Source organism: Phyllostomus hastatus, unplaced genomic scaffold (genome assembly GCF_019186645.2).
Source record: "Phyllostomus hastatus isolate PE091 unplaced genomic scaffold, TTU_PhHast_1.1 phas_contig_113, whole genome shotgun sequence".
Taxonomy (NCBI): Eukaryota; Metazoa; Chordata; class Mammalia; order Chiroptera; family Phyllostomidae; genus Phyllostomus; species Phyllostomus hastatus.
The window spans coordinates 3,915,674-3,928,652 of record NW_025333530.1 but is presented as its reverse complement, the minus strand read 5'-3'; the positions used below and the strand labels follow the sequence as shown (position 1 = coordinate 3,928,652).

The 12,979-nt window shown below is 35.4% G+C and overlaps 1 protein-coding gene across 4 annotated transcripts in view; it reads right to left on the bottom strand.

Moving 5' to 3' along the window:
- Positions 1–12,979, bottom strand: part of ATM (ATM serine/threonine kinase) — a 162,209-nt gene that overhangs the window by 140,636 nt on the left and 8,594 nt on the right. For all 4 annotated transcript variants that reach the window (XM_045837996.1, XM_045838016.1, XM_045838005.1 and 1 more), the window contains one exon: positions 8,689–8,853. In XM_045837996.1, the coding sequence (XP_045693952.1) occupies positions 8,689–8,853 (165 nt within the window). The remainder of the gene's footprint in view (positions 1–8,688; positions 8,854–12,979) is intronic.

Genomic DNA, 12,979 nt, shown 5'->3' with positions numbered 1-12,979 from the left:
CCTTTTCTGGCCCAACCACCCTGACTAGAACCTCCAGTAACAATGTTGAGAAAGTGGTAAGCACAAATATCTTTTTCTTGTTCCCAATTTCTCTTGTTAAAAGATTTAAATTATGAATCTAATTTAACTATGAGGTTTGGGACCTCATACTGGGGGAGTTTTGGTAGTGTGTTGCTAAGGAATTGTTCCATTCAAATATTCAGTTGTCAAACTTAAGTGTATAGAGAGCTGTTCACAAGTATTCCTTATTTTTCTTCTAATAGCTGCAGGATATGCAATTATGTCCCACTTCATTCCTAAATCAGTAATTTTTGTCTTCTCTTTTTACATTGTCACTTTTGCTAGTGCTTCTAAACTGTATTAATATTTTCAAAGAATTAGCTTTGTTTCATTAACTTCTCTTTTTTCTGTTCTCAATTTCATGTATTTCTGCTCTTCTGCTTGAAGTTTTAGAACTTGTTTTTATAGTTTCTTGAGCTAGAAGCTCAGATTATTGATTTCAGATCTTTTCTTTTTTTAAGGATTAATATTTTAGAAATATTACTGACAGTTTCAGGTGTACATGATTTGTATATATTGCAAAATGATCAATACAGCAAGTCTAGTTAACATCCATCACCATATACAGTTACAAATTTTTTCCTTGTGATGAGAATTTCTAAGATCCACTCTCTTAGAAACTTTTAAATATACAATACAATATTATTAACTATAGTCACCATGCTGTACATTACATCTCCATGACTTATTTTATAGCTGAAACTTTGTCCTTTTCAATCCTTTTTACCCATTTCACCTGCCCTTTATTCCACCTCTAGCCACCACCAATCTGTTCTCTGTGTCCAGGAGACTTTCCTCTTTTCTAACACAGGAATTTAATGCTGTAAATTACCCTCTTGGCATAACTTTAGCTGCATTCCTCAGAATTTGAAATGTTGTAATGTTCATTTTCAACCACTTCTAAATATGCTTTCATTTCTAGATTTTTCCTTCAACCCATGAATTATTTAGAAGTGTACTGTTCATTTTCATAAAAGAATTACAAAGAAAACAGAGTGCTATGATAGAAAAAAAAGAGAGGAACAAATTTAGAAAGAGCAGTCAGGAAATAGCAGTGATGTGTAAGCTGAGAACTGAAGGATGAAACAAAACGAGCCATAGAGAGGATAGCCTCTGACAAGAGGACAAAGTGCAAGTTAAGGGCTTGTACTCTCTAAATAGGAGTGTGTAAGATGATCCTTAGCAGTGTCAGACCAAAATAATGACTCCTTATTTTTTAGTAAAATTAATTACAAATAAAAATATTAAGCTTTATTGATATTTAATATACAAACTACCAAAGGCCACTATGGAAGACAGTTTGGCCGTTTCTTACAGAACTAAGCATACTTTTACTATACAATCCAGCAATCACACTTCTTGGTATTTACCCAAACGATCTGAAAACTTATCTGCTAACAGATGTTTATGGCGGCTTTATTCATAATTGCCAAAACTTGGAAGCAATCAAAATGTCCTTAGAAAGTGAATGGATAAGTGAATGGATAACTAAACTGTGGTATGAAATACTATTCAATATTAAAAAGAAATGAGCTATCGAGCTACAAAAAGACATAGAGGAAACAAATGCATATTACTAAGTGAAAGGCAATCTGAAAAGACTACATCCTGTATGATTCCAGCTATATGACATTCAGTAAAAAGACCAGTGGATGCTAGGAATGGGGGAAGGGAAGGATACACAGGCAGAGCACATAGGATTTTTAGGGCAGTGAAAACTATTCTTCTGTATGATACTTAAATGGTGAGTAAGTGTCATTTATACATTTATCAAAACTAGTTTGTCACCCTGGCTGGCATAGCTCAGTGGATTGAGCGCGGGCTGGGAACCAAAGTGTCCCAGGTTCGATTCCCAGCCAGGGTACATTCCTGGGTTGCAGGCCATAAACCCCAGCAACCGCACATTGATGTCTGTCTGTCTGTCTGTCTGTCTCTCCCCCCCTTCCCTCACTAAAAATAAATAAATAAAATCTTAAAAAAAAAAAAAAAACTAGTTTGTCAACACCAAGAGTGATGTTAATGTAAACTATGGACTTCCAGGCCTGGGGTGGGGGGGGGGGGGGGGGGGCAGGTATGAGGTGTCTATGTAAGTTCACTGATTGAAACAAAGTTACCACTTTGGTGCAGAATATTGATAGTGGAGGGGCCTGTGCCTGTGGGAGGTCAGGAGATTTCTGGGAACTCTTTATTTTGTGCTTAATTTTGCTGTGAATATAAAACTGCTCTAAAAAAGTAAAGGCTATTAAAAGTTTGGAAATCACTTAATTAGAAAATCCAAATAATGGCCACTATAGTTACAGCACAGCAATCAGAAAAGAGGGGGTAGGCTTTTAGTTAAGTGAGGTAACAGGTCAGAGAGGTAGGCAGAAGCAAAAGTATGCAGCATTTCCAAGGCTTGGGAGAGGAGTCCACATTTCATACTATTGTCTAGGTAAGTCACTAAAGATTTCTAACTTTTCTTCTTTCCTCCCTTATTAGAAAAACTATCTTCTTCCTTGGGACAATCCTAGGGTTCTTGTTTTGGAACCCCTTCTTCTCAGGAAACATACTAATTGATTTTCTGTGTATTCAACCACTCTCTATTAAATCCTTCCAATTACATTTACATATATTCTAGTCATTCTCCTCTTTAACAGGGCCCCTCTTTCCCTTCCCCTGACAACCAAAGCTTTTGAAAGTGTTGTCTGTATTTGCTAATGCATTTCCTAACTTGTCATTCACACTTCCACACCAGTCTGTTAGAGAACTGAATACCATCAACCAATTCTATAATTGCCATTTATAGAATAATTCATCATCAGCATACACACATTCTTTTCAAATGCATAAGAAGCACTCACCAAGTTGGACCTTATTCTGTGTTATGAATCATAACTATTATAAATAACTTATAGTATAAAGAGTATCTTCTTTACCCACAATACAATTATACTGAAAACCATAAAAGGGAAAATTAAAAACCCATCAAGATTCCCCAAACAATTGGAAATTAAACAACATGTTTCCAAATAATCTATGGGTCCATCAGTAACTCTCATGAAAAACTAGAACATATTTTGAATTGAAGAAAAATGAAAATATATTATCAATATTTGTGAGGTGCGACTACAGTATTTAGAGAAAACATTATATTGAATGCACATATTAGGAAAGAAATTCTCAAATCAATGATCTAAGCTTCTATCTTAAGAAAATAGAGAACAAATTAAACTCAAAACAGAAGGAACTAATAAGATCAGAAATCAATAATGAAAGATACAATATCACTACAGAACTTATACACATTAAAAGGGTAATAAGGCATTCCTGGCTGGCATAGCTCAGTGGATTGAGCACAGGCTGCGAACCAAAGTGTCGCAGGTTCGATTCCCAGTCAGGGTACATGCCTGGGTTGCAGGCCATGACCCCCAGCAACCGCACATTGATGTTTCTCTCTATCTCCCTCCCTTCCCTCTCTAAAAATAAATAAATAAAATCTTAAAAAAAAAAGGATAATAAGGCAATAATGTTGAAGACATTCAATAACTTAGATGAACTATACAAATTCTTAAATTACCAAAGCTCACTGAAAAGGAAATATGTAACCTACATAATCCTTTATCTATTAAAGAAATTGAATTCATAGTTAAAAACCTTCCAACACTAACAACAAGCTCCAAATTCAATGCAATAACATATAAAATGGATAATGCATCATGCCCTACTGGGAAATATCCCAAGAATATAAGGTTGACTTATCCTGTGGAAAATTCATCAACATAATTCACATTAAGAATAAACTAAAGAAACAAAACCCATATGATTATCTCAACAGATGCAGAAAACATTTAACAAAATTCAATATCCATTCATGACATAAAATCATGAGCAACTAGGAATAGAAGGGAACATCCTCAACCTGTATTGACAACTAATACCATGAATGCTTAACGGCCAAACACTGAATACTTCCATCTAAAACCAGCAACTGGACAAGGATGTCTGCTCTCACCACTCCTATTTAAAATTATACTGGAGGAAAAACAATAAATCTCTTAGAAGAAAGCATAGCAGAAGTTTCATGACAGTGGATTTAGCAATGATTTAAAAAAAAATATCAAAAGCACAGGCAACAAAAGAAAAACAGATACACTGTACTCATCAAATAAAAACTTTTGTGCATCAAAGGACTTGGTCATCAGAGTTAAAGGTAACCCATGGTATGGGAGAAAATATTTAAAAACCATGTACCTGGTAAGAGATTAATTAATATCTAGAATATATAAAGAACTCCTACAATTCAACAATGAAAAGCCCTGGCTGGTGTGGCTCAGTGGATTGAGCACTGGCCTGCTAACCAAAGGGTTGCCGGTTCCATTCCTAATCAGGGCACATGCCTGGGTTGCAGGCCAGGTCCCTGGTTTGGGGCTGGTGAAAGGCAACTAACTGGTTGAGGTATCTCTCACACATCAATGTTTCTCTCCCACTTTCCCTCCCTCCCTTCCTATTTCTCTAAAAACAAATAAAGAAAATCTTTTTTTTAAATGGAAAAAAAAAAAACCCCCTGATTAAAAACTGGGCAAAAGACCTGAATAGACATTTTTCTAAAGATGACATGCAAATGGCCAATAAGCACATGAAAAGTTAACATCATTGATCATTAGAGAAATGTGAATCAAAACCAAAATAACATATCACTTCAAATACATTCACATTTGATCACTGTTATGAAAAAAAGAGAAAAAAATTAAAAGCAAGGACTCAAAGAGCTATTTGTACACCCATATCATAGCAGCTTTACTCACAACAACCAAAAGATGGAAGCAACCCAAGTGTCCAATGACAAATGAATAAACAAAATGTGGTAAATACATACAACAGAGTATTATTCAGTCTTAATAAGGAAGAAAATTATGAAACATGCTATGACATGGGTGAAACTTGAGACATTATTCTAAGTAAAATAAGCCATTCAAAAAGGACAAATACTATATGATTTCACTTATAGGAGGTAAATAGAATAGGTAAATTCATGCAGACAGAAAGTAGAACAGTTGCCAAGGGCTGCAGGAGGGGAGAAAGGAGAAGTCTTCTTTACTGGGACAGAGTTTCAGTTTGGGAAGGTGAAAAAAGATCTGGAAATGGATGATAATGATTACACAACAATGTGGGCACAGTAGTTACACGCATATTTTCAGTTGTGCAGGAAGTCAGCACCCCTAACCCTCATGCTGTTCCAGGGTCAATTATATACTTACTGCCACTAAACTGTATACTTAAAAATGGATAAAGTAGTACATTTTGTCACGTATATTTACCGTTAAAAAAATCATACTGGAGGTCCTAGCCAAAAAAATAAAACAGGAAAAGAAATAAAATACATAAGGGTTGGATGTAATGGAAAAAACTCCCTAGTACTTGTAGATGACATAATTGTCTAAATAGAAAATCCCACAAAATCTACAAAAAAACTCCTAAATCTAGTAAGTGATTTTAGCAAGGTCCCAGGATACAAGGCCAGTATTCAAAAATCAACTGTACTGTGTAACAGCACTGAGAAACATGGAAATAGAAATTTTAAAGCTAGTCTAATTTACAAACTACTGCAGTATAAATCTAACAAAAATATACAAATTCTATATGCTGAGAATTTTAAAACACTGACTTCTAGAAATCAAAAAAGACCTAAATAAATGGATATATCGTGTTCATGGATTGGAAGACTCTGTGGTATTAAGATGTCTATCCTTCCTAAATTACTCAATATATTCAATGCCATTTCTACAAAAACCCTAGCACTATGTCTTATAGAAATCAAAAAGCTGATTCCAAAATTTATATGGAAATGTTGGCTCAATCTTAGGCCATCTTTTCATCTCACTCTATACTCTCCCTGGACAATCTAATCCGTAACCTATCTTTAATCACTACCAGTAGCAAATATATGTGTATATTTTGAACATTAACTTCATTAACTTCACTTCTTGAGCAGAGTCCTCATTAGAGAAGCAAGTTTCAGAGAAGGGAGCTAACTAGAGTAGTAATTCAACAAAAGAGCACATTATTAAAGAGGCAGCATTTTGCTTAAAAATAAAAAAGGATTGCCCTGACCAGGTGGCTCAGTTGGTTGGAGCACTATCCCACACACCAGAAGGTTGTGGGTTTGATTCCCAATCAGGGACCACACCTAGGTTGCAGGGGATGTTACCTCAGTGTTTCTCCCTCATATCAATGTTTTCTCTCTCCCGCTACCTTATCCTCTGTAAAATCAAACATGTCCTTGGGTGAGGATTTAAAAATATAAAAATAAAATAAAAAGGATTTCTGAGAACATGATAAATGATGAAATCACAGTACAGAAACTAAAGGAAGGGCTACCTTTTTTATTCAGTGAGATCCATGGTTACAATAATCTAATATCTGCAAATATCCTAAATACTTAGGATGTAACTCTTTGATGAGAGACTTGTCAGTATCCTAGACATCATTGGCCTATTCTCCAACAGGTGCCACTAGGTTTGTTGAGGGCTATGTTTAGGATAAAGCCTCCCTGCGTTCACAGCAACAGCAAAGGACCCAGATGATGCCTTAGAAATTAAAGCAAATGCCTGAGAAGGCCTTTATTCATGTGGGAACAGTACAGTGTTATGTAATACATAACACTGATTAGGTCATGGTTTTATGGTCCACATATTTCTCACTTTGAAATAATAAAATGACAGTAAAGGATATAGATAAATGGGTTTTAATTTAGTTAGCATAATTTATCTTGAATAGTTTTCAGATAAAATACTGAGTTTCTAAATTTTCAGAGGTGATTATATTAGAAGATTTTGACATCTGGCTTAAAGTGATGTTATTATAGCTATATTCCACTTTCACCCATTAAACCATTCAGACCCTGAAATGCTCCCACCTTTAATAATCAATAAACTCAAATGTTTTACTTTGTGGTCACACCATACCTGTCATCTAGCAAATTGTCACAATACTAAATTACTTCCTGGTACCCATTAAAGCCATTCAAACTCAGAAATGTCCCACCTTTGAAATTAATAAACTCAAATCTTTCAGTCATTGACTGTTGGGAACTGCCCTGCCTGGTTTTAGAAGCTGTAACCCCCCATGGCTAAGGCTGAGTGAGTGACCTTCAGACCATAAGCCACTAAGGAGACAAAGCTTATCTTCCTGGCAAGGGCACCACCTCTGCCCACTTTACTTCACCCTGCCTGGCCCCCAGTGCATGATCAGTTAGCCAATGATGGGTAAGATTCCTCGAGGGAGGGACGTCATAAGACAGGCACAATCATGGGGAGGCCCCAGGGAAGGACTTGAGGGGCTATAGAAAAAGGGGGTGATGGACCCTCGCCCCTCAGCTTTGACATAAATTGAGTCCTCATTTTGTCTGCAAGAAGTCTCGTAATCTCTTAGCTACCTTACTTCCCCTGCCTGACTTAAGCCTGAAACAATGCCTTAAGCCTGAAATAATGCTGGAAGTGGGTGCCCTAGAGCAATCAGGCTTAAGAAAGAATACTAAAATCCTATGAGACCTACTTTGCTAATACCCTCAATTTAAATGTTAAGGGTTCAAGCAGGAAGTGAGTTTGTTCCTCAAAGTTTTATGGCCCTTTAGCTATCTGACCCTGACTCAAAATAAGCCCTCAGAATTCTTTGAATGTTATCTATTGTTTAATAATTTCTGCCTGATAATGATCGATGAGCTTTATGTATACACCCTGTACTGCTATGCAAATTGAATCCAATAAAAGCTTGTCAAGGCAAGGGTCAGGGCGTTCCCCCCTAGATAGAAGCTACGCCATCCCTTTTCCTCCACAGGATTCAGGAGTCTGTGAATTTGTCTCATATTTCATCCATAATGTTGTGGACATTGCAGGCCGGTGTCTATGTCAACTGACCATAACTTTATTCCTCTGTGATTTCTTAGTACCGCTTATCTACAAATTGTCAAAAAAAAAACAACACTAGATTCCTCCCTGGTACCCACTTCACTGATCTTGTTAAGTCACTGGGTCCTACATCATATAGGTCCTATACAGGTCCTATACACTCATATAGTGTCCTACATATCCTATGCTAACACTTTTGATTTCCATTACCTTATCAGTGACCTGCTAATTGCCTAGTCCAATGGATACTTAAATGTCTTACCACTTCTACAATACTGAAAATGTCTCACCCTTTTCAATTTGAAACTCTTTTGCTTTCACTTTTATGCCATATCTCTCTCTTGGTTTTCTTCATCCTATTTTAACTATAGTTGAGTTTAGATGTTACTGATATGTAAACTCAATGCACCCACACATGTCTATATCATATTATACAATAATTTTGGTTTACTTGTTTTTTTTGTCTGCCACTGGACTGTCAAGTATTTGAGGACAGGGGATGGCATCTTTCAAATCTGTAATTTTAGTTGTGATAGCAGGCACCTAGTATATTGTCAGTGAAAATAATTTAGGAAGCACACTATAAATGAAAGCTTAGAGTCAGATTCTGTAACCATTTAATTTTACTAAAGTACTGTTAAACTATGAGGTCATTTAGGGATACAGAAGGACTCTGACTATGCTTTTGGTGAAATACCATTTCACAAGGGAAAATTCACTAAGAACAAACTTCAAAACATACCTAGCCACTGTTGCTGAGATATTTCACACCAGTATTTTCTCACTGAAAGAATGTCCTTGAGCAGTATATTGCTGCAATCAGCTCCATAAATGGCACCATTAGATGAATCTTTCACTGTATCCAGGATATAATTTAAGAGTTCTTGACATTTTAGCCTGGGTGCTCCTATTTAAAAATAAAATAAATAAACAAGTAAATAAAAACATATAAATCTTCAGATAAGTAAGGATCTTGGAAAGGCAACTGTCTAAATAATTCCTTTTCGGAAATTACTGGTAGCTAACCTCCTTCTCATAGAGCAGGAGTTACCAAACAATGGCCCACAGGCAAAATTCTTCAAGCCACCTGCTTTTGGAAATAAAGTTTTACTGGACCACTGCCATGTCCATTCATTTATGTATTGTCTATGGCTACTTTCAGGCTAAAACCCAGAGCTCGGTAGTAGAGACAGACACTATGTAGCCTACAAAGTCAAAAACATATACTATTCGTTCCCTTTACAAAAAGAGTTTACTAATTCCTATAGGAATATATTCTTATACAGCAGAACAATCATTCTATCATTAGTAATTCACAATTTCTGGAATTAGAACTAAAAAGGCCCATAGTGTCTTGGTACTTTGTAGAAAAAATAAATTTATTAGAATAACAAGATTATAGGGAGGATATTTTCTCTGAAAAGTAAAATTACTTCTAAGACCTATAATAGTATATATGGTACATAAATAGATAAGGTTATAACTTTGAATCAAGATGGTGACATTCGATGCATTTTCACAAAGGAATGGGCTAAATCAGCTGGACAGGATACTGTTAAACTTTTTACCAAGCTTTTTAAAGATGATACCAGGTATCTTTTGACAATGGACAAACTATGTGGAAAAGAAAACCTCCAGTTCTGTTGGACTGGGCTGAAGTACAAACTCAGGAAGAAGAAACCAATGCATCAGATCAATATGAACCCCAGTTAGGTCTAAAAGACCAGAAGGTTCTATATGTAAAGAGAAACACGTCTTCTTTCAAAGCGCATTGAGACTTTGAGGGTTCATCAGCAGAAAAACGGGATGAAGCTGAGCTAATATGGGACCCACTGGCAATAGATTTTGTCACCTCTGCTACAAACCTCAGGATGCATAGTTTTAGTATGAATATGAACAGCAGATTTGACATAAAATCAATGTCAAGGAATATTACTCCACTATTATCACTACTAATGCAGTGATTGCTGGGTTAATAGTATTGGAAGGATTGAAAATTTCATCAGATAAAATAGGCCAGTGTAGATCAACATTTTTTAATAAAAAAACCCAAACCCAAGAAAGCAGCTCCTTGTGCGTTATGCACTAGATCCTCCCAACCCTAATTGTTATGCATGTGCCAGCAAGCCAGAGGTGACTGTGCAACTGAATGTCCACAAAATGACCATTCTCATATTACAAGACCGTGAAAGAAAAATTCGCTATGGTAGTACCATATGTTCAAATTAAAGATGGGAAAGGAACAATCCTAATATTTTCAGAAGAGGGAGAGACAGAAGCTAACAATCACAAGAAGTTGTCAGAATTTGGAATTAGAAATGTAAGCCAGGTTCAAGATGACTTCCTTCAGAACTATACTTCACTGGTCAACATCTTTCATAAGTGAAGACCTAGGAAAGGATGTTGAATGTGAAGTTGACAGTGATGCCTCAGGAAAAGTACAGCATAACCAATGGTAATGATGAGGCTCAGACTTCCACGTCCACAGCACAAGAGCAAGATAATGTATGTGATCATAGTTGATTCAGACAAACATCCTTCAAATAATGCTGTCATCAGTGAAGAAAGAAGTTGCAAGAGGAAATATGAGAAAGAATGTCAGAACAAAGAGGTCACTCACAGAACAGACAAAAGAACTTGATGTTATACCACAAATTGAACAGAAATACATCTAAACAGAACCATCTTACTGCATTAGGTCGTACAGGCAGAACCAAGTTGTTTGCTATATCCTCTGTTCTAAGGGAAAAAGATTGACACCAGTGACTGACTTGAAAATGATTCTGCTTCCTTTGAAAGCACCCATTTTCTAGAACTGTCAGACATGTTGCAGTAGGCTATATGGAAAGTATGAATATAGTTTTAAAACCCTTTGAACAAAGCAATTGCATAACCAGTCGTGAGATGAAACAACACAATGCTTGCTGCCTTTTTATGTAAATACCCTTAGATATCATTTAATAGTTTTTAAATATTGTGGTTTTGTAAAGTTTATGCCTGGTTATAAATATAAATAAAGGCAGTATTATACATTGATTTTTGGGTTAGAAAAAGAATTATTTTTAGCCTGGATCTAACCCTTTTCACACTCTTAACTGACTGAATCAGATTAAAAAAATATGAAGTGCTATGAATTGAAATTTGTTCTTAAATACTAACTGATACTATGTATACTGATGTAAAATAACGTTTACTCAAATTTTGAGCTTGCACTGCCTGGTATCTGTGTAAAAAGCCAATTTTAGTGTATTGTTACAGTTTCACTTTATAACTGATGTTTCATAAAACCCAAATATGACTATACTGTACTTATGAACCAAATTAACAGCCTCTGCATACGTGTTATACATGCCTGCATAGTTTATGTGTCTGCTGCCTTGTTGGGTTTATCTACTGTATTTACTGGAAGCATGCTAAATTCTTTCTTTTTAAAAAACTAATTTGTAATTTGATGTGAAGGTTAATAGATCTCCACTGTATGACATAGATGCATACTTTCTAAAATAAAGTTTTCATAGTGGTATTGCTTTTTAAATTTGAAAAGTATTTATTTTGAGCAAATCATATTGATGTCACAACTGAAATTTTATATCTCAACATTAACAATTTAAAAATCACATAGAACATTTTGTTATAAGCTATGAGCAAAGTACCACAAGTCATTATGTGTATCTGAATATATTCCGGTTTAGAATTTTCTTATGATAAAATTAGTTAAGTATCAGACTATGCTAAATTAAGATAATAATATAACTGGAAAATCATTTTTCTTAAGGTTTGTATCATACTTTTAGTCATCTGGTCAATGATCAAACAACCAACCATATGTTCCTTTGCTACCCTGTTCATCTCTCTCTCAGAGTCCTCATAACATTTTCTTATCTCTAACAGGTTATATTATTATAGCCTTACATAAAGGAATTAATGTCTATATCCCAACATATAGCCCAGTGACTGGTTAGATGGTTAGAATAGTAAATAGTAAATAAACGTTTGTTGAACGTTTGTAACCATATAAATTAATATTAGAATGAAATATTTCCCTGTGGCCTTATCCCAATATATTTCCTTTCTCTACCAAATTTGAGAAGTGTTTCAAGAATAATGCTGACAATCCTTTTCTAAAGAACTGCCTCAAAAGGATACCTAAGTTGGCTGCAATGACTTTAAGGAACCTCATGGAACGTAACATGTTTTCCAGTTGGATTTTCTATTCTCTAGAATGTCTATACATTGTACAGAGGGTGACAAATGCCTAAATCAAAGAATGAATGGTATTTGTTTCCTGGTTCCTTTCTAACCGCCTCTTTTTAAAATATCTGTTTCTTTCACCGTACCTTGGTTACCAACCACTAAGCAGGTCTGGCAAAGTCTGGATCTGTGTTTAAAATCCCATCAACTCTCCAACCCTTTGAAAAACGCAACTGAAGAAGTGAGATGACATGGTAACACTGCCCCGGTTCTACTTCAAGATGAAAGATGTTTTCAGTTACAAAGTCAAACTTGAAAGAAAACAAAGCCTTAAATAAAAACAGCACTTTTTAGCCATACATAGATAATTTCATCCACTCATTCCTGTAAGCCAACATATTGATACTTTCATATATTTTTCAGAGGCGATCTCTAGTGTTAATTTTGCAAATGAAATTTATTTTCTTTTGTCATTGTAAAACAAAACTATAAGCTGAAAACTATTCTGGTGGGCTACAAATGCACACACATATAGATCTATAAAGAACCCAATGTTAGCAGCCAAGAATACAAACTTCAATCAATGCAAGGCCATCATATAGAGCAAAAGCAGTACAGAATATTTCAGTGTCACTTTCTTTTATCTATGCTGGAGTCCTTGACAAGGGCTAAAACTATCCATGTAAACTAGCATCTCAGAAGAGCTAGCAAACTGAATTTTTGTGAAACCTTGTTTTTTTTAGATTCAAGTCTTATACCTCCATTCTGAAATACCACCCACTAATAACCTATGTCCTTCTACTTAATGTTTACAAACATTAGGCTTTTCTGATTCTTTAACT